The 27,324-nt window shown below is 47.5% G+C and overlaps 1 protein-coding gene across 10 annotated transcripts in view; it reads right to left on the reverse strand.

Moving 5' to 3' along the window:
• Positions 1-27,324, reverse strand: part of LOC147604147 (cytochrome c oxidase assembly factor HCC1-like) — a 39,689-nt gene that overhangs the window by 6,547 nt on the left and 5,818 nt on the right. For 6 of the 10 annotated variants that reach the window (XM_086795334.1, XM_086795329.1, XM_086795335.1 and 3 more), the window contains exon 2: positions 6,846-7,009. The exons of 1 other annotated variant lie outside the window; for it this stretch is intronic. In XM_086795334.1, the coding sequence (XP_086651460.1) occupies positions 6,846-7,004 (159 nt within the window). In that variant the 5' untranslated portion in view covers positions 7,005-7,009. Of the gene's footprint in view, positions 1-6,845; positions 7,076-27,324 lie in introns of all 10 variants that reach the window. 3 more of the 10 variants (XM_086795332.1, XM_086795331.1, XM_086795327.1) reach the window with 2 other exon arrangements.

The raw sequence follows: 27,324 nt of genomic DNA on the forward strand, positions 1-27,324 counted from the left end.
ACTAGAAGATGATGCCAGAAGAGTACGGCAGCATAGGGTTGATGATGACAAGGGCTAGATGCTGTACAGCCTGCTGAAAGCTGAGCGCTTCCCTTTTTTTATGGTCACAACATGAAGAGAGAGAGAGAGAGAGAGATGGGCACTCATGCTTTTTCCCCAAAAAGGGCCTCCAAATATATATGAATTGCTTTAACTAAAACAATAAAATAACCTAGAGCTTTTAGGGAGACAAAAGCGATTGAATGCTTTTCTTTTATTCAAAATAGCCTCCCCCCCTTAAGCCTTCACAAAACTAAGTTTTAAACTTTAAAAATACCTAGATGGGTGCCCATGCTCTACAGGACAGACATGGGTGGCCTTTTCGATTGCCCGTTCACCCAGAAAGTGGAATACAAGGCTTTTTTACCATTTATACATAAGTAAAAAGGTTTTCCTTGTCCAAGACAACACATAGCTATGTCAGACGACAATTCATATGCACACACCCCGAGGTTACATAGTTCCAGGTGTCCCTGGCTCCTCAGCATGATTTATACACATGTCAGGTAAGCACCAATAACATAAACATGCCTGCACACATAAATCCAGTGTCAAACAACCCTATTCTGCATTGCTTGCCTGCCCTTGTCAGTGGCTGTCTGTGCAAGACATGATGTGCATGCTCACTCCCAAGGCTGATCCTTGAAGGGCAACAGATAAAGAACCAGTTTTTAACCAGATACAGGAGCTCATGCAGCTAGTATGGGCAAGGAATACCTTGTGGAGGACTCAAGTGGCTGTCGGCCAGCACATAAGGGGAACATGTCTCTGTCAGCTGCTCTTCTCTCCACCTCTCTTGCTTGCGTTTTGCATAAGGTTGTTCCAGGATGGTGTTTAGGGCGGAAAGAAGACTCCCAAAGCTGCAGGGGTCAACTCACGCACCCTTGTCCCAAACTAACCGTAGTGGATAATTCTTATGTTGGGAGAGAACCCCTCCTAAACATTTATGCCCCCAATAGGTCGCAAGGTCAGACAAGTTTATGGATGCTCATGAGGTAGGGTCTCCCCAAGCAAACGATTGATGTATGAGAGGAGATTTTACCCTACTACCACTATCTCCAGGAAGGAGAGTACAGCTTGAGAGGAGCTGGTCTTCTCTATTAGTGGACAGCCATACCTCCCACAGCAGCCTCTTCTCCAAAGTTTGCATCTCTTGATGTTTGGCCATACCTCCCTTGGCCTCTTCTCCAATGACATGGATCCTAACCTGAGTGGCCTACAAACAGGGAGGGTGTTCCAACCCCAAAAATCTCCTAAACGCAAAACACAAGTGATTAGAACAAACCCCCTAAGAGGGGTGCAGGCTAGCTCACCTCCCAACCATAGCTTCTATGCTTCAAACCACCCCCAAGCCAGGGGCCAAGGTCTGACTCCCATAGATCCATGCCAGTCCTTCAACATGCCAATCTATGCTCTGCCACACACGTAGCCAGAGTCTTGGTTGAACTCTGACCAAAACTAAACCAACCTCATTGCACAAGGGGTTAATCCTTCGCTGCCGTCATACTTTATGGGGTGGTTGTTTGGAGAGTGACTTGATCCGAGTAGATTTCTACTTTGGAGTGGAACAATTCTAGTTTTCCTTCCTAATTCCTTCCAGATACCTAATGGCTCTTTCCCCTCCATTAGAGGGTACCGTGACCTTCACACCCATGAGGAGCAGACATAGGTGGAAAGAGAGTTGTTTGAGTATGTAGCAAGAAGAAATTTTTTTGACAGCTTCTTGATTGGTATGCGCTCGTAATGCCTTAGTTGAACAACATGGACCAAAACTTTCCTTGATTACCCGGACTCGTGGTACACCGATCTGAAGCAATAGATCTGGTCCATTGCAGGGTGATTTGAGGGAGGGGAACCAAGAGACGTTGATCTCTTGGGGGGTTCAGATAGAGATACACACCTTGGAGACATATAACTTGGTGTCCCATCTAGTACACAATATCTAATAGATTATTGTTTTGGATATTTGAGTGGGTCCATTTGTAGATGGGTGTTTTCCTTCTCGGTAAAATCCATGACGAGAAGAATTTATGATAGAGACCATTGATTTGGGAGACCAGAGAGCCTTCTTGACTGGTCTTGCTAGCTGTGAGTTTATTTAGATGAACTCTTGCGGATGCGCTTTGGTGTTTATTCCGTGACCCGTGTGCTAAAAAAGTGGAAACCCACGTCTTTTGTGGGGATTCTAGTGATTGCAAGCTACCCAGTGTGAACCAGGAGAGGATGCGAAGGATCAATAGCATGACTTTGATAGTGCTATGTATACTATGCACTTATCTAATTAAATTTTGTCGGCATAGTTGTCATGATCAATAGTTCCTTTGTGCATCGACGAGGAATAACATTGTTAGTCTTGAATAGATAGATGCCAATCGGGAAGCCTCAATGAAGAAATTTGGTTAGGCAATTGCTTTGATTGCAATTCTTGTGTCACAAGTCACGAGATTTGTGACGACTTGTAATAACTTATTACTTTCATGTACGATCATTGATCTTGCCTATTTTGAGTTACCAACAAATCATGAATTTGATCGAGCTTTATTCCTTAAAAAAACAGAGCGCCCCTTTCTAGAAACTCCCCAAAGTGGCCAAGTAAGCTTTTTTTTGGAAGGTGTTTCTAAAAAAACAAGATGCTTTTTGTTTTGATCAATTTTAGGAAACCCCCCAAAAAAATAATCACGAGGCTTTTTGTAATTCCTGGCTGTCTGCTTCTATCTGTGCCTAGAGGCTTCCGGCTGTCTGACACGGGCCTCCATCTCTCTGCACTGACCCCAGTCTGTTGGCTGCCTGGCGGTTCTCTCCCTCTGCTGCGCTGACCAGCCCTGTATGCTGCGTTAACAGCCTGGTTGTCCTGTTGCGCCAACTAATTCTGCTACTACAGCTCCTGCGCAACGTACTCATGCCAGGTTTCTGCACTATCAGCAGTCGGCTGTCAATCTGCACCTACAGGTCATGTGCTGCTGCTGCCAACTGATCCACCAAGTGGCTACGCAACCAGCCTCATGCCCTTGTATGCGCCTACAGCCCTGCAGTCTGGTGCGCAGTACAGCCCAAGGCTGCACGTCCAAGGTTACCCTTGCCCACATGTTGCTTTACATGTCTAGGGTACAAAAACCCTAAGAAGCACAGCCTTCATAGAGTCAACAAGGATGACAAAGAGCTCTCAGATTTCTGCACATCCCTTACACACATGAATCTCACATATTCCCCCTCTTAGAATCCATGTAACCTAACATGTCAGAAAAACCCTAAAAAGCATAAATGTTTTTCTTGAGATGAAAACTTAGGCATGGCGTAGTGAGATACCTTCAATGAGTATGCATCAAATCAACCTTAGCACAAAAGTGTAGAGAATACCTGGATCTTGCAAATCCATGCAAAGTAAAACAAAAAAGCTTACTCAGACCTTCGCCGTGCATCGCAATACCTTCTGTGTTTAGGCCGCTTTGATACCAAGTGTTACAACCCCATGGATCTCTTAAACGCAAAACACAAGTGATTGGAACAAACCCCCCTAAGAGGGGTGCCGGCTAGCTCACCTCCCAACCGTAGGTTCTATGCTTCGAACCACCCCTGAGCCAAGGGCTCACTACCACTATAAATAACTGAAGTGTTATAAATAGCCAGTACACATGGATTTATTATTAATAACCTTAGCCACCGATATTAACCTGCTTTCTCCTAATGCCAGGGCTCCCCTACCCCTGCCGGATTAGGCCACTAATCCCAAGCATTAGCACTAGGTTCGTAACAAAGGCTCAATCGGCATCCTAGTAGGCGCTCCCAAGCTGCAAGCTCTGTGCCGTGCACTGTAACATGACTGCCTCCCACCCTATCGGCCGGGTCCTCAAGCATGTTGAAGTCTCCCCCAACACACCAATGTGTGGCCTCGGGCAATGCATCTGTAACAAGGGTCTAGAACTCTGCTCTAGCACTAGCATGGTTGGGCGCATAGACATTGAGCACACCAAAGTGCTCATCGTGCATCCTCAAAATAACATATTGTGCTCTACCAGGCACAATGACCCGCGATCCACAATGGCCTGCCGCCATACATCCGCAATGACCATACATACTCCTCCCTGCCCACCCAAGGGGCCAAAGCCTGCAGACCAAAATGTGTCCCATCTACCAGGCATCACCGACCCATATCTCCGAATCCTGCTCTCAGTCAAATGGTGCTCCTGCATCATCAGAATATCAATACTGCCCCCAACCAGGCATCTCTAAATCTCCTGTCTCAAGCAACCACGATACCGTACATAGTGTGCGCCGCCAAGGCCCTCTACATTCCATGAGATGATCCTCATGGATGACCTGCTGAGGTCGAGGTTGTCTCAACCATACGGCGGGCCTTCGCAAGCGGCTTGGATGGAGAGTAATCCCCATCCGAGCGGCTACGAATCTGCCCACCCGGTGTGCTGCAAGAGTCTCGGACCAGGCGCCAGTGGCTGTGTCCCATAGCGACTGCCTCCCGCTCGGAGAGAGAAACCTCATGTATGCATACATAGCCAGGGTCTCATGCTAGGTCTGCCACTATGCGAACCACCAAATGTCGAATCCCGGAGGCATCCGCACTCCCGGTATCAAAGAAATGTGCCAACTCCCAGAGTCGGCCTATCACATCTGTCATCTCCAAATCGCTCACATGGTGAGAAAACTCAACTGCCTGAGTCTTCAACACACTAAGAGCGAGATCTAGAGTCCACTCCCGGTCGCTAGTGCCGCAAAGAGGGAAGGAGAAGACCACCGCTGAATCAAGTGCCTCCTCCCCTCGGGCCGGAGGTATCACCACATGAACTCTGATAGGTGCTAGCTCATGGGGGCCCTCCGCTCCAAAGAGGCGTGTGAAGGAGTAGTCGAAAGCCTCCGAGCGCTGTCTAGTGTCGAGACTACTCAGCCGACTGCGGATAGAGGATATCCATGAAGCACGAATCGGCATGGTAGGTCTCCTCTGTGGTGCTCGAGCAAGGTCGGTGCTCAGTGCCCACCGGACTGCAGGTGAGCGCCAGGGAACTGCCAGTGCCTCCCGGGGAGCTGAGGCGAGCGGAGGGGGAGAAGGGGGGGGAGAAGGAGGTGGAGAAGGAGCCGCTGAAAAAGCGGGAGCGGGAACGGGAGGAGGCAAAGGTGGAAGCGAGGCGGGAGGGGGGGACGGGGGAGGGCGAAGGGGGGGGTGCTGGCATCTCCTGCTCCTCAGCCTGCGCTGGGGTCTCCTCTTGGAGGGGAGCAAAGTTGTTCCTCACTGGAACCCAGTGATGTTGAGGCTATGACTGCTGCTGCGTCGGTCTCTGGGCATGCTGCTGTGGCTGTCGCCCTCTACGGCGCCCCTGTCCCAGGCTGCCAATCCGAGGTCTTTGTGGGCTGAGCAGGTGTCCCGGAGGCTGCTGCCGAGCCGCATCTGTGGACGGGCCATCGGGGGTCTGCTGCTCCGGTGAAGGTCGGGGTCTCCTACGAGGGCAGGCCTTGGCCAGGTGGCCGACCTGCCTGCATATAAAACACTGGTTCGGGAGCCCCGAAAACTCCACTCTCTGATCGATCCATCCCCTATCCTAGGTAACTGAATGACCTTCGGAAGGGAGGAGATGTCAGGAACCAAAACTCTGACCGAAGGCAGGCCAGCTGCTCTAGCCACCACTGAAGCTGCTGTGGGGCCAGTCTCAAGCACCGAGCCCACCAATGATCCTATCCTAGAAAGAAGCGGAAGGTACTCGCGGCGAAGTCCAGGAAAGCAAACTGTAACATGGAATAGGCGCTCTCCCTGCTCGGCTGCTACTGGGTCGAAACCATGCTGCCAAGGTCTGAAGAAGGCCCGAGCGCCCCTGATGTCAAGGGGACTCATGGCTAGGACCTGGGCCACGCTCTGGGCCGTCTCGAACTCAATCTGGTAGTGTCCGCGGCCCAGTAACTGAACGTCCAGGATCTTGCCCACATCTGCAAGAAGGCGGGCCTGGAGTAGATCCCGGATCTCCCCTCTGCTGGGGCAGGTGCCAACTATACGGTAGATGGTGGAATGTGCCTGGAGGCGTTCCACCTTTGCAGCGAGGCTCGCTTCCTCTTCTGGCGAAAGAGAAAGCCTGATAGGGGTATCCTCAGGGGCGGGCGAGGGGGCTGCGGAAGAGTCCCTCTGAGGTGGGGCAGGAGGAGCCTCCATCAGAGTCTGAAGTTGAGTCGAGGGCGAAGCGATAAACGGGGGGTCCTGCAAGAGCCAAGCTGCACGAGAAAACGGAGCGGGGAGGGGAGGAGAGGGATGGGTGGAGAAAACACAGGGGAAGGGGCGGAAGACAGAGGGGGGCGGAAAAAAAAAAGGGGGGGGGGCAGCGGGGAACGAAAGGGGGGGCGGGGAAAGCGCGCGAGGGGGGGGGAGGGGGGGGGGTGGGGAACGAAAGGCAGATGCGGAGAAAAGGGGGGGGGCAGCGGGGAACGAAAGGGGGGGCGGGGAAAGCGCGCAAGGGGGGGGCGGGACGCGGAGGAAGGGGGGGGAAGCGGGGGGGCGCGAATGAAACAGGCGGGCAGGGGGCGATGGGCGAGAAAAGGGGGGAGGGCGCGAGACACACAGGGGCGCGGAGGGGGGGGGGTGCGAGCAGGCGGGGAGAGGCTAGGTCACGGGGGCGGGGAGGGGGGGTGCGAGCAGGCGGCAGCTCAAGCAGGGTGAGAGCGAAGGCTTCGGCGAGCAAAAAATTCACGATATTGATCCTATTGTTTTTGTTTTGAGAAAATACTGTTTGATCCTACTATTCAGTAATGCCATCGATATGAAATGTCTTCAATGTATTTTTAGCATAAGTAATGAATTGTGAGTTGCACACCTGATAATGCTTGGAGAATGAAGTATAAGCAGCAAAACTTTGTCCTTCTTTTCCTTCTGCTGTTGTAATCATTTGGCTGTCTATGTCTATAGCTCTTGCTCGAATCATGCAAGCTCTCTTCACTGATAGGTGGTGAAAGCGATTGATTAGGCGAGCCATGCTTGCTGCAACATATATGCATGTTAAATACACGATAACATCTCCCAAGGATGTCAAGCATACAATGCTTCCTGTAGGTTAAAAAAACAGATTGGCGATTGTTTAATAACATGAATGTACACATACATGTATGCAGTAAATAGAGTTGCCAAGAACCATCTATTGACACAAGATTCATCATGATTCAAATAGGGCTACAAGCTCAAAGCTTCAGTTGATCTTGTGCTTAGCTTCTCCACACTCCTATATGAGCAGCCACACAAGCTTTTTCATCATCAATGTAAGTATGGCTTTGACTCTAGACTGTCCACAACACCTACACCAAAAGCTAGAAACTTACTAGCCTCCAACATCATGTGCTCTGCAAGATTGAGTGTCCGAAACAATCTCCAAGCTAGTTCTGCTGGTTAATGGCACTTTGTTTAACCACGAGTCATCAAAATGTATAGCCACCCGACAGCCTTAAGTAGAGGCCTTCTTGATCCTCAGCTCCGTAGCACGTCCTTGAGCTCCCCTCACCTGCATTTGTCTGCCTTTGCCTCCTTGCGCCCCCATCCTTCTGCCTCGTGCCTTCCTGTCAGCCCCCGCTGCTCCTGCCCCCCCTGTTTTTTCACACTTTCTCCCTTTTGCGCAGCTGCGCCAGCCTCCCCCCCTCTCGCTGCACTTGCCTTCACTGCCCACCCCCCCCCAACCCCCCGGCAGTCCCCCCCCCCCCTGCTACCTGCGCTTCCCTCTCTCCACCTGTCCCTCTCCGCCAGCACGCACCCCTCCTCCCTTCTCCGCCTGCCTTTCCACTCTCAGCCTTCACACCCCCCCCACCCCCACCGCGACCCATCCCCGCCTCCCTCCCCTTTCAGCTTGCGCCCCACCTCAGCCCCTCCCTCTCGCCCTTTCCTCAGCCCGCTCCCCTGCTTTTTTGGTGTTCTTCTTTTTCTTTTTTTCATCCTCCCCCCCTCCCGTTGCCTCTCCTCCATCTCTTCTGCCCGAAGCCTCTCCTCCGTTTCCTTCGCCTCCTCCGTCATCTTCAGGAAGATCTCTCAGTTCTTGGGGTTTTTTCTTCTCTCCACAAGTCTCGGCTTTTTCTGGTCTTCCCCCTCAATAGGACTCCATGGCAGCCGCTCTGTCATCCCCAACCGAGGCCACAGTTACTTGCTTACCCTTTTCGGAAGCAGATCTTCAGCTTCTCGCTACGACTCTTGCATCATTAGAGGCCTCTACTCTGGTATGCAAGATTGACGTTAGCTGCCCAGCGCGAGGACAACTCAGAGATCTTTTTGTAGGTGAGTCTTGTTGATGGGCCTGCAAAGATCATAGACATTCATCCTCTGGGACGTGGTTACTATCAGGTTGAGTTCGACTCGCCAACGGCATCAGACTGAGTCATGTAGCTGAGCCCCGTTGCTTTGCGTACGGCCCAGGCCTTCTTTGCACGATGGCAGCACGGCTTTGACCCCGCATCCGACCCACTCGCTTGCATATTGGGCTTCCCAGTGACAGTCTGCTTCCCAGGCCTTCGGAAGGAATACCTTCCTCTTCCCCCAGTGATCGGTGGAGCCATTGGGAGAGTGATGTAATCCCCTCCCTCTGCTGCCTCGTCCCTTGCACGGGCGGTCGAGATTCCATACCTTTGCATTTTTATTGCCTTGCCGGAGACAGTGCCTCATGTCATATCTATCCCATGCCTTTGGGGCAACCCCATCATTCAGCGAGTGGATTACTCAAGCCTCCTGGGCCAGTGTTTCATTTGCAAGCAGATGGGCCACCTCGCCAGAGCTTGCCCTCAATGCTAGGCCAGGAAACTGCCTCTGGTGGTCCTCTCCTATCCTCGTTCAAATCCTCACCAGGGGGTAGAGAGAGAGGCAGGCTCTTAGGCAGCGGAGCACCCGGATCCAGCCGTGGACGACCCTGCCGCCGGAGAGTGGTGGGCGGTTGGCCCGCACCCAGTTGGTCACCCGACTACCAAAGCTGAGCGTCACCGCTGCACACACCAGGCTGGCAGTGTTCAGGAGGATTCGGTTCTATTAGTGAACCGTTTTGAGCATTTATCACAGCACCCACCTGTCAGCAATGGGCCCCCTTCCGTCATGGAGAAGGTCCCTCCAACCCGTCCAGTTTGGCGGCCACTTTCCAGCAGAAAACATGCAGCGAATGATGCACACGCTTCAAAATTTCTGCAAGGAAAGTGGTCTAGCAGTAAATGTTGACAAAACCAAAATAATGGTAGTGAAAACACTGCAGCCTACCAAAGCTCCAGATATTATGTACAATGGTCAGCAAATTGAAATGGTGCACTCATTTAAATATTTAGGAGTTGATATTCCAGCAAACCACAGATGGAATCAGTGCATACAAAGAAGGATTGATGCTAGATGGGGGAAATATTACCGCTTTGAGAATGATTGCAGCAACAGTAACATCAGGAGATGGCACATCAGACGTATCTTATTTGATGCTTATGTTGTACAAACTGTGCTATACGGAGTAGAGGTATGGGGTGGAAGTATCTCACCATCAACATGGAATGACATTGAGAAGATGCAAAAGGCGTTCCTCAGAAGACACCTAGGAGTCAAAACCACTACACCTTACTCTATATTAATGCTTGAAACAGGCAGCAGACCCATCGAGCTTCGAGCACTCCAAAGGGTTTTCAAGTACATAAAGAAGGTCAAGTCCATGCAAATGGGGAGACTACCGAAGAAAGCTTTGCTAGCAAGTAAAAGACCTCAGAAAACAAACAAAAGCAAGATGCTATCTTCAGGATGGATGCATGACATCAACGACTAGTTTCAAAGATGGAAGGTAGACTCCTATCTAAATGCAGCATCAGATGAAGTAGATGAGAAGGCATTTCATCAAGCACTATTGGAAGCACTCCACTGTAAATGGCAATCATCAGAAAAAAGGGCTAAATTTGAATATTATGGCTCACACATCAACCCAAACTATTGGGTCACATACTCAAGTGAAGAAGACAATGCTTAGAAATACATAAGCATGCCTATTCCCGCCAATGCAAGGAGAGGTCTTGCACTTATCCGGACTAGGTCACACACACTCGAGATTGAAAAAGGAGCATGGAGCAATATCCCAAAAGAGAAAAGACTCTGCAAAGTATGCACTTTGGGAGCAATGGAGACGGAGGAACATGTCCTTTTAACATGCCCACAATATGACCACATAAGAAAGGACTTTAGTACCATTCTAGAAGGATATCATGACTTGGTGGATCTGCTCACACATGCCAAGCTTGCTGCTGTAGGCATTTATATCACCAAGATTCTTAAACATCATGGCTACCTTACAGCACAATGCGACCACACGACAAGCTCCATATCACTCCCATGAAGGGAGAAGGCTTTGTATTTCCCTCCAATGAAGGGAGGAGGCTTTGTTTTTTTCTTCTTACAGCTTTGTAATAATTTCGTGGAGGTCCCATGGGCCGTTTATCGACTCCCAGAGGACGATAATACATTCTCTTCTTCTTCTTCTTCCAGTGAGGCCAGCTGGCCCCACTAATCTCCCAGCAAGGCCCCTTCTGCAGCCTCCCTCTCCGACGGATCACCCCCAACTGCTCTCTTCTCCGTCTTCTCTACCTCCCCACCCCCCTCCACCTCCTCCTCCCCCCCCCCTCCTCCACCTCCCCCATCCTCGCCTCTGACTTTTCCCGCAATAGTCCCCTCTACCCCGCCCTCTTCCTCTAAGCCAGCATTCCCCCTCCCTCCACCTCTCCAGAGCACTCCCACCACCCTCCAGCAGCACCCAACCCGGAGCAGAGGCAACTAGCAAGTTCTGTTTGCCAATTGATTCATAGATTCTTGGAGCCGGTAGAGATGACCATCACCGCTTCCCTGGTGAGGGCTCTCCCGCCATAGTACCCTGGTGGGCCTCCCAAGATTTTGGGGATTCTAGTTTCTTCTGCTGCCTTCCTGTGGAAGAGACGGATCTTTTTGAGGAGATAGTAGCGCCCATTTAGATGTGTGGTGTTCCATCACTCCACACCTTCTATGCCAAAGAATGGTGCGATGGTCTTCTCTTTTCCATTGAGTGCAGCCCCGGAGACGGAGTGGGACTCGGTGTTAGTGGTTGCCGCCATTTAGGGACAGGCAGTCAAGCTTTCACACCATCTTCACGATCTCCGCATCACTGATGTACTCACCCACCTCTGGCCCTTGACTAGGATGGAGCTAGGAGGCTCAAGCCATAGGGACCAGGACGGGGAGGTGGTAGCCTCCAACCTAGAGGTGTTGCTCTTTGTGTTCCTGCATATCTTTGTCGCAATACCCCTCCCCCCCTCTTACAGATGCCTCCATTGTGATCGAAGAAGTTCGGAGCATGCCTACTCTCGTGCTCGGAAAGAGTGGTGACACATGGAGAACAGGATCCATGCCCACTTGGCGCACATTTGCCCCAGGACCGATAGGGATTACTCCCCACCTAAACCCATGCCCAAGACTCTTCAAGTGGAGAGCAGTTCTAATAGTGCCGCTTCCCACAGAGATTGATATGCACATTGCCTCATGGGGCATTCAGGGTTTAGGGGGGGTTTCAGAGGCAAGCTCCATAGAGCTTCAGTTGGGGGATCCATTGACATTCTTTTCCTCCAGGAGTACCACCACTCCAGGAGCGTACCCGCCGCTGCCAGAAGATTTTACCAGATAGGAGCCATTCTTTTTGGTCTCCCTCTTTTGATCCCTCTGGGACGCAGGGAGGTGTTTTTGCTTCTGTCAGTGAGGAGCTCTTACCGGCAGTGACAGGCTCAAGTGTCATAGTCCCTGGGCGAGCACAATGGGTTACCGTTATGATTGGAGAGGATTGCGTGGGCTTCCTCAATGTTACGTCCCGAACGCCGCAGCAAGTAGAGCCATATTCTGGAGCACACTTTGACGGGCCCTTCCTCAGGCTGACTTTTGGTGCATGGGCGGAGACTTTAACATGATAGAGGAAGTAGAGGACAGACTAGGAGGAGGCACGGCCACAATTTCAGGCACAGAGTATTCTGCATGGGAGGAGTTGATCCCGACACTCAAGGGTCATGCTTTGGTTATTCTAACACTAGAGGACCCCTGGAGGCAGGATAGGCACGCGAGTTCTAGGATTCCGAACAGCCTTATTCAGGACCCCCAGATCTGCAGCAGGATAGAGCAGATTTGGACAGGATTGGATTTTATCTCAGGCTCCGCTGCTGCACTTTGGATGCGGGCCTTGGTGAGATCAACAGTTTTCTGCAGGAGGCAGCTCATAGTAGATTGGAGGGATTTCATGAGCAGGAGAGGAGTTTGAGGAGGGGTCTTGCTTCTCTTCAGTGGCTTCAAGAGAGTTCCCCCGATAGCCCCTGGATTGAGTCAGCTTGCTGGAGGAGGGTGGAGTACAGATACCATGCTAGAGCTTCCTTTTGAACCCACGTTGGCGATTGAGTCACGAGAGACTTCTATGAGATAGCAGATCCCCACAAGAGGAGAGATGGTATTCACAAGTTGCACGGCCAAGATGGAGCCATTCTTTCTGACCCCCCCCCCACCCCCCCCCCATGTGAGAGTGTCACATGCACTCTACACTGTAGTGCATGGTGACAAGCTGGCTCATCATCATCAGTGCAACATTGTCCAGTATTAGCATCTTTTAGGATGATATTTGTCGTACGCTGTGACCCCATTGTAATCCTAAGTCCAGGATAAGTCAGGCACGAGCTACGTAGGTCATTCTCAACCTTAGACAGTCAGTCAGTCAATCAGTCCCAATCCCTTAACCCACTTGAAGAGACGCATTCATGCATGTAGAGTCAGTAGAAACCATAGGGTTTGCATTAGAAAGCACTCTGCATATTGCATATCATTCATCCATTGCATATAGATCATTGCAGAAGCCTTGAAATAGCATCTGGTAGCCTTAGAATATTTATTAGGATTTATCTGGCATTTTTTCCACAATTTCCAGCATTTAAACATCATTTATCAGTCATGTAGCATTTTATGTCCAGTCGGCCAGCATTTAATGCCAACCGACCAGCCCTCAGTGTAGTATAAATAGGCATGCTTTGCTCATGCCTTCATATGATCTCATATCTCAGCAATCAGCCTCAAGCGCTTCAGCATTTCAGTCTTCAGTCCATAGTTCACTTCAGCAACCTGCGTTTTGGAGAAGCGTTTCATCCTACAGCCATAGGAGTATCAACGCATGTGTATCCAGCCCTCCATCAGCAGAACGCAGCAATTTTCAGCATTCAGCCATCAGTAAACCTTGCGTTTCCTGCATTCAACCAGTTTTCAGCATTCATCTCTTCATCGTTTTGCTACAGCCAATTGGTGAAGGTAAAACTCAGCATTCATATTCATTAACAGCATTCATACATAACCTAGAACAGTCCCAAACAGCCCCTATCTCAGCCTCAGATTTGTAGCCCTTCCTCATTCCATTGGGAAGAGTGCATAGGCTTGAGATTGGACATCATTGGGGCTTCCACAGCCGTGTACAATTCAGCCCGACTCTTGGTCTTCAGAGATCTTGTGTTTGGCTTATCGTCAGTCTCTTCAAAGATAATAAAGCAAATACTATTCCAGTAACGGGATAGGGGACCCTTCAGTGGGTAATTCGGGACCCCATACGGTGTACAATTTCCATCTCTCTCTCCCTCTCTCAAATCTCTTAAAGTTTGAAGTCTTAAAGTGGATTGCTAAACTCGCGAAACTCGGGATACAAAAGACGGTGTGAGCATTTGTGTGATAGGATCCTCAATTACGAATACTTCCGCTGCATGTTACAGAGAGCCATCGCCACTGATATTTTCCTCTCTCCTCACAAGTGCCCATGGGTGATGGATGCGAGCAAGAGGGTCTGGTGACACACGAGGGATGTCATGTGCACACACATGTACATGCTTCTCACAAAGGCTAACCCTAAGGAGGCAACAAGATAAAGAAGAGAAGATCAGAACAAAACCAGATTTTTGGAGCATTTTCTGTGGAGTATCTTGTGGAGGGACACATCATTATCTGAATTATTTGTCCACGAGCTGACCGACCAGCAGTCGGTCAATCCATGGGATATTCTCCAGCCTATAAAAGGCAAGTTTGCTCATTGTTTTAGTCATTCAACCCCTTGTTGGCTGGGTCATAGAACTAGGAGTTTGTTTAGGTATTTTACTACCTTTTCAAAGGATTTATGTACCTTTTTGTACCATATGAATATACTGAATCTCTCTACTCTCTCTTCTGTCTGCGTTTTTGCATCAGCATGTTCTAAGTGGTGTTTAGGGCTGAAAGAAGACTCTCAGAGCTTCCGCATGTAACATTGGTATCAGAGCATCAGGCTCAGCAAGGCTAAACCCTAATTCAGTCCCATATGAAGGTGTACAGGTCCAAGGTACAGGAAAGTGCACAGGTACGAAGCCCAAGGCAAGGAACACAAGACCAGGAAGAGCTCCCAAGAGGTTGGTTGGTGGTGTTCCACAAAGCCCAAAGGGGATGGCAGTCCTGTGAGCCAGGAAAGGCTTTCGGGCAACGGTTCCAAGGGAGGATGATCCTCCAAGGGGTGGAGTGAGAGTGCCAAACTCATTTCTCAGGAATGAAGACCAAGACGGTGTTAAGAGACAGGGCAAGAACGGATTGGGGACTGGATGGATCAGATGTACATATCTTATTCAGAGTTAGAGTGGATTTGGGACCGGGCCGGGCATTCAGGGAAACGGTTGAAAGAGTAGGAAGGATGACAGAGGGACTCCGGGAACAGAATGGGATGATGATAGTCATCCAAGAAGCAGATTGGAATCCCGTCATCAAGTTTAGCAGAGGGGGATGTCATGTGCACACACATGTACATGCTTCTCACAGAGGCTAACCCTAAGGAGGCAACAAGATAAAGAAGAGAAGATCAGAACAGAACCAGATTTTTGGAGCATTTTCTGTGGAGTATCTTGTGGAGGGACACATCATTATGTGAATTATTTGTCCAGGAGCTGGCTGACCAGCAGTCGGCCAGTCCATGGGATATTCTCCAGCCTATAAAAGGCAAGTTTGCTCATTGTTTTAGTCATTCAGCCCCTTGTTGGCTGGGTCATAGAATTAAAGGATGGCCCGTAAATGGGACCCTTCCTGAGGACGGCCCAAAAGGACCCTCATTAAGGACAGCCCAAGGATACAAAAGCATTGGAACAAAGCACTCTTCTGAAGATCTTTCTCTCTATAAATATCTTTCAGTTGAGGACAACTGAATTTCGAAGCCGAGGGGAATGTCATCAATACTAGTTCCTCACCAGTTCCTCGCCTCTCTCTAAAGTACCTCTACTCAAGTAGGCTTGCTATCCTCCATGGAAGTACCCAACAAGATCATCTAAGGCCCCATCTCCAGAAGTGTACCATGAAGAAGGTCAACATCAAAGCCCTAAAGAGCTGCGGGTAGATTGTGTACATACCCTTGTTATACTCCAGATTGTTATACTCCAAAAACATCACCAAGTGCTTCTTCAACATAAGCTATGACTCCTTCTCCCATCACCATCAACCTGGCTACAGCATCGAATGGAGGCATGTAGAGAAGGTAAAGCTATAGAGCCACAGGCCTGCAGCAGGTGGCAGGGGCTGTGGAGACAGGCCTGCAGCAGCCATAGGGCAGCGGCCAGAGGGTAAAAATCCCAGGGCGGCGGCCAGAAGACAGCAGCCATAAGGCGACGATCAGCAGACAGGGAGGTAGATCAGGGTGATGGACAGAAGCAGAGGTGGCAGAGATGTCAGCCAGAAGCAGAGGCGACAGGTGGCAGCCATACAGGCTACCACATCAGCAGGTGCCAGAAGAAAAGCAAGAGAGAGAGAGAGAGAGAGAGAGAGAGAGAGAGAGAGAGAGAGAGAGCTTAAACCTAGTAAGAGAGTAGAAAGAGAGAAGAGAGAGAAGGGGAAAATCAAAAAGCCCCTAAAAACAGAGAGAAAGCTTTGTTCCAAAAATCGGGAAAAGCTGCTTTATTGTATCCTATATAAGTGATATGAGCCTATTGTTTGAGGCATAACAAGAGTTGTATTGCTGGTTCTTCTCTTTGTGAGAAGAAGAGGCTCCTTGTTTAGGAGCAAGTAATATAACACGGAAAAGACCTAGGGGGGGACCGGCTGTGGCTATTCCGGTCCCTATTGTGGACTACGAGCAAGAGTGTGGTAAAGTTTTCTCAAGTTAATCTTTGAAGTTACTCAATCTTTGTTTTATCAGTGTTTTCAAGTTCAAGCCTTGTGGAGCAAGTGTTGTGTTGGAGGTTTATCCACAGCCCTTCACGTAAAGAAGGCCTGTTACAGTGGTATCAGAGCCCAACTGTCATCTTTCTTCTACGGAAGATACCGATCCAGAAAATCTCCAACAAGATGGGGACGACCGTGAAGCGTCTCACAGAAACTCTAAAGATCAACCAAATAGAGATCCCTCAAAGACCCTTACTGATGACGACCGGGATTTAGTCAAGACACTAATTGATCAGGTCACTGAAGTCTTTCAGAAACCACATCTTCACAAAGAGATGGTGCACTCTTTGAAAGGACTCCTTTCTGACAAAGATTCAGATATTCAACAAAAGAGAACGATAGGTGATAAGGGGACGAAAAGGCAGAGAAAGGAACCAAGTCGCACTTCGGATTCTTCAGACTGAGAGGATTCCCGATGTAAGAATCCCGATGTAAGAAGCACTCCCGTTGATCTCGACAAGAAAGAAGCACTAGTTCTAGTGGAAGCCCTCCAAGGGGAAGAAAAACTAGAAGGGAGTCCCACCAATCTAGGAGGAGGTGGACTTCTCCTAGCCCATCCTCGTCAGACAGTTCTTCCTCCTCTTCCCATAGTTGAGGTCACCGATGATCTCGACGACGTTCTAGTAGTTCTTCGAGAGAAAGGGAGTTCAAGGAGGGTGGCAAATACATCAAGTTCACACCCTTCAATGGTGGGTATGGTGACACTGAGAAGGTATTAAATTTTATCCAGCAGTTTGATGCAACTTTCGGAGGGGAAAACTTTTTAGAAAGATCCAAGGTTCGCAGTGTAGCCACGCATTTACAAAAGATGGCGAAAGGTTGGTGGTCTGCGCTAAAGATCCAAGGCAAGCAACCTACGACGTACAAAGCTTTCCGCAAAATGTTTTCGCAACAGTTTCTGACACAGAAGGTGGAAGATCAAGTCCTAGCAACTTGGTGCAGGTTGAATAGACCCAGAGGAGAAATATTAACAGATACATCGAAAGGTTTTGGGGTACTCATCTTAGAGCTACTGTCTTCAAAAGCATTGACGAACAAGAACAGATGCAGCAATTTGGAGCTGGACTTAGCCCCATGCTTAGGGACTATGTGCATGCTTAGAACCCAAAGAATATTTCCCAGATGATCTTTCATGCTACAGTGGGAGATTGGATTCCTATGGAAGAAACCAAATGGACAAAGAAACACGAACCAAATAATTCTCAAAATAGGAGAGAGGGCTTCAAGACAAAGAAGACATGGTTTTCAGCTAAGAAACCGAGGGGTGTTCCTTCAGGACCCAAGGGTACAAACACCCTGCCCCCAGAAGAGATAGAAAAGCACAAAAAGGAGAACAAGTGCTACAATTGTCACAAGGAAGGTCATATTGCCAGGAATTGTCCTGAGAAAGGTAAGCCCAGGAGAAGAAGAACAACGAACCTTGAGTTTCAGCAATTCCAGATTTGCTTGATGATACACAAAACTCAGAAGCATCACAGCTTTGCCTATCTTGGGGTAAGGTAAGGGACCAGAATGCACTTGTTTTATTCAATCCAAGAGCTTCACATAACTGTATCTCCCTGGAGTTGGCTGAACGATTGGGCATCAAAGTGGAAGAGATGGGACCTATTGTACATGCAGAGCAAGCTTTCGAGGGAGACAGTGTGCCAATGACTCCTCTCATTGCCAAATTACGAATACATATTCAGGGATATGTTGACATGGAAGATTTCTTTGTTTCTCCCTTGAAGCATTGTGATATGCTCTTGGGAACACCATGGTTCCATTGAAAGGGTGCTATAATGCAGTTTCCAAAGAGGACCATCTCTTTTAAACATAGAGATCGGCCCATTACTTTGTTAGCAAAAGGGAAAGGCAGCACTGTTCCCATTGTATCTAATGTTGCCATTTCAAAAGTAATGAAATCATCTCTTTTTGCTTGCCGTCAAGGATGAGGCAGACAATGAAGAGGTTAGCCAAAGTGTGTTAAGTAAGGAACGCCATGCGTTTCTTGAGCAATATCAAGATTGTTTTATAGATACTATTCCTGGGGAGTTACCCCCGGAAAGGCCACAAGATCATCTGATCGATTTGATCCCCAGAAATTCACCACCAAATCGACCACCTTATTGAGTAAGTGCGGCCCAATAGGAGGAAATCATGACACAGGTCAACGATCTCTTGGAAAAAGGGATGATACAACCAAGTTCTTCTCCTTTTCGCTCTCCAGTCCTCCTAGTACAAAAGAAGGATGGATCATTCCGCATGTGTGTGGATTATAGAGCCTTAAACAAGACCACCATTAAGAATCGATTTCCTATTCCAAGAATAGATGACATCTTGGATAAATTAAAGGGAGCAGCTTATTTCAGCAGGATTGATTTGAAGAGTGGATATCACCAAATACGGATTGTACCTCAAAACATCCACAAGACAGCTTTTCGAACTACTTTTGGATTATATGAGTATTTGGTGATGCCCTTTGGTCTTACCAATGCACCAGCAACTTTTAATCGTATGATGGACATGATTTTCCGACCACATAGCGAGCACACTGGTGTCTTTTTCGACAACATCATTGTGTTTTCTCAAATTGAGGAAGAGCATAAGAAACACCTAGCCAAACTCTTCCAGGAACTAAAGAACAATAAGTTATACATTAACGGCAAAAAGAGTGAGTTCTTTATGGGGGAAATACATTACCGCGAGCACATAGTATCCAAGGATGGAGTACGGATGGACCCCACAAAACTTGCTACTATCAGCGATTGGCCAGAGTTAAAGACAGTACATGAGGTACGTAGTTTTCTTGGATTATGTTCATATTATCGCAAGTTCATTTTGAACTTTGCAGCCATAGCCGCTCCTCTTCACGACTTAACAAAGAAAAAGACAGTCTTTCATAAATAGAGGCCTTCGACCTACGTAAAGAAAAGCTCACCACCGGCCCAGTTTTAGCACTTCCAGATTTGCATAAACCCTTTGTAGTAGAATGTGATGCTTGTGGTGAAAGTATTGGAGCTATATTGAACCAGGAAAGACATGTCATTGCATATGAGGGTCGAAGACTTTCACCAGCCAAAGGAGCCTACAGGTATATGAGAAAGAGCTTTTGGCAATTATTCATGCTCTCACTATGTGGAAGCACTATTTGCTTGGAGCCAATTTTAAGGTAAAGACAGATCACCAAAGTTTACGATACTTTCTAACTCAAACAAAGTTATTAGAGAAGCATATGCAATGGGCAAATTTCTTGTCCATGTTTCACTTCTAGATACTTCCAGTTGCGGGAACCAGGAATATTGCGGATGATGCTCTATCTAGGAAGCCACGACCTATTGCTAGTAATGTTTCTATGGCTTATCATCAAGATCTAGATGATATGAAGAATCATTATGCCACTGACGATGATTTTGGAGACATCATGATCCGACTTTCGGATGGACCTTCTATGAAGCATTACAAGATCAGGGATGGATTTTTTATGATGGACTCTAGGCTTTGTGTAACTAAAGCCTTACGACAGAAGGTGATGCATGAATCCCATGACAAGCCATTTGCAAGACATAGATGCATTGATTCGACTACTCAAGCAATCGAAAGGTATTTTTATTGGCCTGGTATGCGGAAGGATATTCAAAGATTTATCTCCGAATGCCTGACTTGTCAGAAAGTCAAGTATAATCGAGGAAAGACACCTGGACTACTCATGCCCTTACCTTGAAAGAAAGTGAAGCAAATAGAAAACACAGATGTAGGCCCACGTACAAGACCTGTAAATGCTGGAAACTAATGTTTATTGCTGAAAACTGAGCACAAGGGAAGCCCGTAGGTGCTGTACAATGGTAAGAAGCATAAGCAGTTGCTAATGACCTCAACTGAATGCTGAAAAATGAGATGAACTAGGGGAAAGGGAGTCAGCCCTTATATATTCCCCCAGGATGCTGGTCGGCCAACTATAGCAGGCCGACAGCAAGACAGTAGCATGAAATGCTACAAAAATGCCTAAAAATACCCAAAAAAAAATGATAGAAAAATGCTGAATAATCTCTGCTAACATATGCCAATGCAAGGCCTCATAAATGGCCAATACAAGCATGAAAAAGGTGATGTAGACCCTCTGGAGATGATATGATCCAACACCTCCTCTTCAGCGCCAAAGGGGCGGTCCAATACTAGCACATTAAAGTAACACCTCCATAGTAGCTCTCAAAAGTGGTTTGGCGAAGAGATCAGCCACATTGTCCTTGGTAGAACAGTAGGCCAGTTGAAGAAGTCCCAACTCGATCCAGTCGCATACAAAATGATAATGCACTTCAATATGCTTGGATCGTCCCCGTATCACAGGATTCTGTGCTAGAGCAATAGCACTCTGAGAATCCGAGAGAATAGTAGCCGGGGAAGTGTCGGCACAGCACAAATGCTCCAGAATCTAATGAATCCAAAGTGCCTCAGCGGAGGAGAGAAGATAGGATTTATACTCACCCTCGGTGGAAGAAGCAGAAACAGCCCTCTGCTTTTGAGACTTCCAAGAAACCAATCCAATACCAAGCATGAAGCAATATCCAGGAGAGAAGATAGGATTTATACTCACCCTCGGTGGAAGAAGCAGAAACAGCCCTCTGCTTTTGAGACTTCCAAGAAACCAATCCAGTACCAAGCATGAAGCAATATCCAGATGTAGACCTCCGAGTATCAATGCAGCCTGCCCAATCAGAATCTGTGAAGCCAACCAAATCAGCACCACAAGAGTAGGTGATGCCATAATCTAAAGTACCTCGAAGATAACGAAGAAATCTCAAAGCTGCCTGCCAATGAGACCTTCGAGCGGCTAATGAGAATTGGCTGAGGACACTCAATAGCATAGGAGATGTCTGGACAGGTGTTGGCAAGGTAAAGCACTGAGCCAACAATCTACCAGTACTCTGTGGAATCCACCAAGGGTGTATCATCCTCCTTGGATAACTTGGCATTGGGATCCATGGGACAAGAGAGAGGTGTACAATCTGACAACCAATAAAGGGTGAGCAGCTTCCTCACATACTTCTGCTGAGAAATGAAGATACAGTCATCTTTCTGCCAAACCTCCAGCCCAAGAAAATAATGAAGAAGGCCAAGATCAGCCATCTCAAATGTCTCTGAAAGCTTGGACTGAACCTGAGTGACCAACCCTGTATCTAAAACATACAAAACAATGACACAAATATCTCCATCGAAAAGAAGCACATAGAGATTGTTGTCAGCATATGCCCTCTCAAAGCCAAGAAATAACAAGAAGGCATCAATCTTCTGATACCAGGCACAAGGTGCCTGTTTGAGACCATAAAGAGCCTTCTATAGAAGATAAACATGGGTGTCCTGTCCCTGAATCACAAAACCAAGAGGCTGCTCAACATAAACTTCCTTCTCTAAATCTCCATTCAGAAAAGCGGGTTTGACATCCATCTGGAACACGGGCCATCTAAAGTGTGCTGCTAGAGCCAAAACAATCCTGATGGTGGTACACCTAGCTGTACAAGCAAATGTCTTATCAAAGTCTTCACCTGCCTTCTGAGCAAATCCTCGAGCAACAAGGCGGGCTTTGTACTTGTCCAAAGTACCATCTGCATGAAACTTGACTTTGAAAATCCATTTCACGCCAATAACACGACGATGTAAAGGCCGTGGTACCAAAGACCAAGTGTTATTCCTCTCAATAGAGGCCATCTCTACTTCCATGGCTTACCGCCACTACGGATGTGAAAGAGCCTCCTCTAGACTCTCAGGCTCATCAATCTCCTGGGAAAGAACTCATGAGAGCATAATTCACTGTGTGATGAGATGTGGAAGCCCGAGATGAACGGTGAGGTCCAGGGGTGGTGGTAGAGATCTGGTTATGGAGCTATGCATTAGTGAGACCAGAATCTCTAAAGAGTTGCTGAACCCACCGAGGTAGGCCAACCTTCCTCTCAAAGCGTGAAGAAGAAGATCCAGCTGCTGTAGAGGACTCATCCAATGCTACTGGAAGTGGTGATGAGGTAAGCACGGGTGAGGGTAATCCCGAAGTCAAAGCAAGACTCGTAGAGAGACTGGGAACTGCAGAAGTTGATGCAACAGGAACAGGTGACTGTGAAGGAGCAGCTAGCACCGAGATTGCAGAAGGGGGAGGAGGAGGAGCTCGATGTGGAAGAGGTAAAAGACCCCTAGCATCTGCTGGCAATGGATCATCCAGAAAGTCGGAAGATACATCAGGTGGAGAGAAATCAAAGCCAAACAAGCTCTCATCAAATCGAGCATTATGGGAAATGATGACGTCATCAACCTCCAGATCCCAAAAGCGGTACCCTTTGGATCTGGGACTGTAGCCTGTGAAGATCATCCTCTTTGACTTCGGTGCAAGTGTGGTCCTTTTCTTATATGGAACATGTACATAAGCAACACAACCGAAAACACGAAGATGAGATATAGAAGGCTTGTGTCCTGTAAAGGCCTCCTCTGGAGTCATCCCCTCAACCGCTTTTGTGAGAGAGCGGTTAATGAGATAAACTGAGGTAGCCACAACTTCACCCCAGAAAGCAGGAGGGAGACCTGCATGATGCAACAAAGCACGAGCCATCTCTTTGACGGTCCGGTTCTTTCGTTCCACAACTCCATTCTGCTAAGGAGTGTAAGGAACTATAGTCTGTCAGTGAATGCCCTTCGAAGCAAGGAAGTCATCAAATGGTACAAACTCGCCACCATTATCAATCCGGAGGAATGAAACTCTACCCCCAGATTGATTTTCCACCATCGCAATCCAAGTCCTGAAACTGGCAAAAGCATCTGACTTGCGAGCCAGAAAACATACCCAGACTTTGCGAGTGAAATCATTCACAACAAGAAGAAAATATTGAGTCCCGCCAAGAGACAACCTCCATAAGTCCTGCAAGATCTACATGTATAAGCTCCAATCTTCGGGTTGCTCGATGAGTGGCCTCCTCTAGAAATGCAGCTCGATGATGCTTGCCCATCATGCTGGATGAGCAGATGTGTAAGAGAGACCTGAGCTGAGGTAGTCCATTGACAACCTGCTTAGAATGGAACTTTTGTAAGGCAGCACTGGATACATGACCTAAGCGAGAATGCCAAAGAGGAGTATCTGCCTTTGAAACCAAAGCCATCAAGGGGGAGAAAAGCTGATGAATATGGGAATCAGTGTGAGGGATCTAGGAAGAAAAATTGGTGATCTTGTAGAGACCTCCATCATGGACTCCATTGGCAACAACCGAGAGAGTCTTACTATCAATTACTTCGATGACCTCATCATCAAAGTACACACCAAGTCCCTTCTGAGAAGATTTATATACTGAAAACAGATTTTTGGAAATTCGTGGTACATGCAGAACATCATGTAAGGTGGTAGAGGAACCCAAAGAAACATTACCAACACCGGTGACAGGAAGCGAAGAGTTGTCGCCGATACGAACTGAAGAAGAGAGTCTGGTAGTCCTCCACGATATGGGCCTGATTGGTCGTGTGGGCAAAAGCACCACTATCACCAACCCATTCCACCACTTCAGGTGTGACACTAACCTCTTCAGGAGAAGTCATATCTGTGATCACGAGGAATGAATCCTTTGAAGAAGTGGATGAATCTGTGACTGCATGTATGCAACTTTGGCAGATCCCTCCTTTGAAACTTTGCCTTTATCTTTGGTGTTGTCCTTGTCAGATGCTTTAGAAGCATCCTGGGCTTTATACTTGGCTTTTCCTGCTCGAGAATCATCACAACGAGCAAAGCAGCGAGCCTCAGTATGACCTGTCCTACCACAATAATCACATTCATTGCTTTTGTCCTTGGATTCCTTAGAATCCTATTTACCCTTGCCTTTGCCTTTGCCTTTGTTTTTGTTGTTGTTGTTGTTGTTGTTAGAGTTCCCTTTTCCGCCTTTGCCTTTGCCCTTGTCAGAGGCAACAAAAGCAGACTCTGACTTGCCTTTTCTGCGCAAAGCATGCACTTGTCGTGGAGATAACTCACGACTTCCTCAAAAGGGAGGAGAGGATCACAGAAATAAATATAATCCCTGAAAGAATCAAAGGAAGCAGGCAACTTACCAAGAAGTTTATGGATGGGATTATTGATGGTGCTCCCGTACTCCTCAAGTTGCAGCTTGATATGGGATAACTCTCCAATCTTCTCAATCAAGTTATCTGACTCAGTGATGGTAAGCTTCTCCAGATCTGACTCCAATTTGGCAATCTTCACTGTTGAAACTTGAAACTCTCCCTCTCGCATACCTCCTTTGGATCTCTGTCCACATCTGATGAGCATTACTCCGGGAGGAGACAACACTGTGTCTATATGGATGGAGTCATGCAATGGATGATGATAAGACGAGCCCGAGCATCTAATATGCTTCTCAAAGCAAGGTCCACCAAGTGAGGTGTGGAGATAGCCATCACACACCAGCTCCTTCCAGCAACAACTGAGTGTAGAAAGACCAAGTATGATAGTTGGTTGCTGTAAGCTTCATGGAGTCACTGACTTGGGGAGGATTGTAGGATGGTATGTGGGTAGGGGTGGGAGCAAGACCTAGATGAGAGAAACTCAGAGAGGAAAGATTGGGAATAGGAACCACCTGTGGAGCAGCGGGAGCAGGGGATCTAGACTATGATGGTGCTGGAGAATCAACACGAGAAGGAGCAGTAGAGAAACCTCGTGAAGCCATGTCCTCTGACAAGAAACCTTCTCTGAAGAAAGGGGCTGAAAAAAAAACAGCAAGTCCTCCTCTCAAGCTGTGCACAGCAAGAAGAAAGGGAGGGAGGGTGGGAAACTGAAAGGAGAGGAAGAAGATCTCTCCAAGATGTAGTTCCCTGTCCTCAGCACCTAGAAGAGAGCTTCAGCAATCAGAAAAATCAGCAATCTTTGTTGAAAATTCAGAAATACAACAGTCCCAAGTGTCAGATGAAGAAAACGCAGCACTCTTGAGGAAGCCTCTGCTCCCGGAAGAAAACGCAGCACCTTCTACGCTGAAATCTGCAGAAAACGCAGCAAACTGTCAAAGCCTCTTCTCCAAAACAGAAAACGCAGCTCTCTTCTGCTCACAAGTCAACGTTTTTTTCTGATACCATGAAAGAAAGTGAAGCAAATAGAAAACAAAGATATAGGCCCGGGTACAAGACCTATAAATGCTGGAAACTGATGTTTATTGCTGAAAACTGAGCACGAGGGAAGCCCGTAGGTGCTGTACAATGGTAAGAAGCAGAAGCAGCTGCTAATGACCTCAACTAAATGTTGAAAAATGAGATGAACTGGGGGAAAGGGAGTCAGCCCTTACATCTTCCCCCAGGATGCTGGTCGGCCAGCTGTGGCAGGCCGACAACAAGACTATTTAGCATAAATGCTACAAAAATCCTAAAAATACCCAAAAATGGTAGAAAAATGTTGAATAATCTCTGCTAAGATATGCCAATGCAGGGCCTCATAAATGGCCAATACAAGCATGAAAAAGGTGATGTAGACCCTCTGGAGATGATATAATCCAACATACCCACACCTTCAACACCCTGGGAGAGTATTACTATGGACTTCATCTTCGATCTGCCAAAATCTACCTTTGGCAATGATGGTATATGGACCATAGTTAACAAGTTCAACAAGCAGGCCCATTTCATTCCGGTACGAAAAACCATATGGCATAAAAGCAGAATATGGCACGACTTTTTATTTCACAAATATTCAAGTACCATGGGATGCCGGAGTCCATAATTGGGGACAGAGATCCCAAGACTATAAGCCTATTTTGGAGAGCTCTATTCGACAATTTGGGCACCAAGCTCAAGTTCTCTTCTACATATCATCCTCAGACAGATGGACAGAGTGAGATAGTTAACTCTACAATCTTGGATTTGCTCAAGTGTTATGTTTCAGAACAAAACAAGGATTGGGAGAAATATCTTCAACTAGTAGAGTTTGCCTATAATAACAAAGATAAGATATTTGCAGCAGATGAGTATGTACAAGATTTGAAGACTGCATTTTCTAAAGTCAAAGAGGCTTTGGAAAGGTTTAAGGCCAAGCAAAAGACAGCAGCTGATAAGCATAGAAAGTCCGTAGACTTTCAAACACGAGACTGGGTTCTTCTCAAGTTTGAGAAAGCAAGGTTAAGAAAGACTACCGGCAAAGATGGGAAAGGAAACCCCACAGGGGCATAAAATTTTTATCTTTAGTTGTCTAACAGGTACTATGGACCCTTTCGGATCTTGGAACGCATCAATGACGTAGCATCTAGATTGGTTCTACCTGAACACTGGAAGATCCATAATGCTTTCCATGTGAGTCTTCTCAAACCTTATAAGGAACCAGAACCTCAAGAGACAGTTCAATTCCCCGGAAGTGGATGAATTGGAAGAGATTCTGCAACCACAGCAAATAGTATACCACAAGGAAAGAAAGGTAAAAGGAGGCAAGGTTATCAGAAGATACCTTGTCAAATTCAAGAACTATCCAGCTATCGATGCTAAGTGGATGGGCGAAGACTTCTTTGATGATTGCCCAGAACTTCTCAAAGCTTATCAAGAGGCTTTCCATTTGTAGAGTAACTAACTAGATAAACATTGTAACTTTGTATTCATTGGGATTTGAGTACTGAATATAATCTTTTGGATTATGGTTTCATCAAGAAATATTTTTCTGTCCATTTGGTTTGTCTCTTGTGGATCTACAGGATGAACGGACTCATCAAAGATCCAAGATTGAGAGGATGACACGTTTCATCGAAGATCCTAGCATGGAAAATCTCGAGTATGGAAAAATCTTCTGATGTCGAAGTCATGGGTCTAGCCAACTCATGGAAAAAGAATCTAGGCGAGCGAAGCGACTCATGGATACAGGGGCTGACTGGGGTGATTCCCGAGTGAAGCAATCCTCGAGTATGGGGGCTAGCCGCCGAGATCTCTGTATATTGGAAAAAGAGTATCTGCTATGGATGAAATACTTCCTCGCAAATAACTAGGATGCCTAGCCAACATCCTAGGGACTCGTATGGATTCGGAAAAAGGGGCTAGCTCATCTGGACTTGAGCAAAGAACCGAACCCATTTGGATTTGGGCAAGGCTATGGACATGTTTGTGCATCCATAACTGCTTGCGAGATTTTCTATGTC

This window comes from Cibotium barometz, chromosome 62 (assembly GCF_041138505.1).
Source record: "Cibotium barometz isolate CiBa-2024 chromosome 62, ASM4113850v1, whole genome shotgun sequence".
NCBI lineage: Eukaryota > Viridiplantae > Streptophyta > Polypodiopsida > Cyatheales > Cibotiaceae > Cibotium > Cibotium barometz.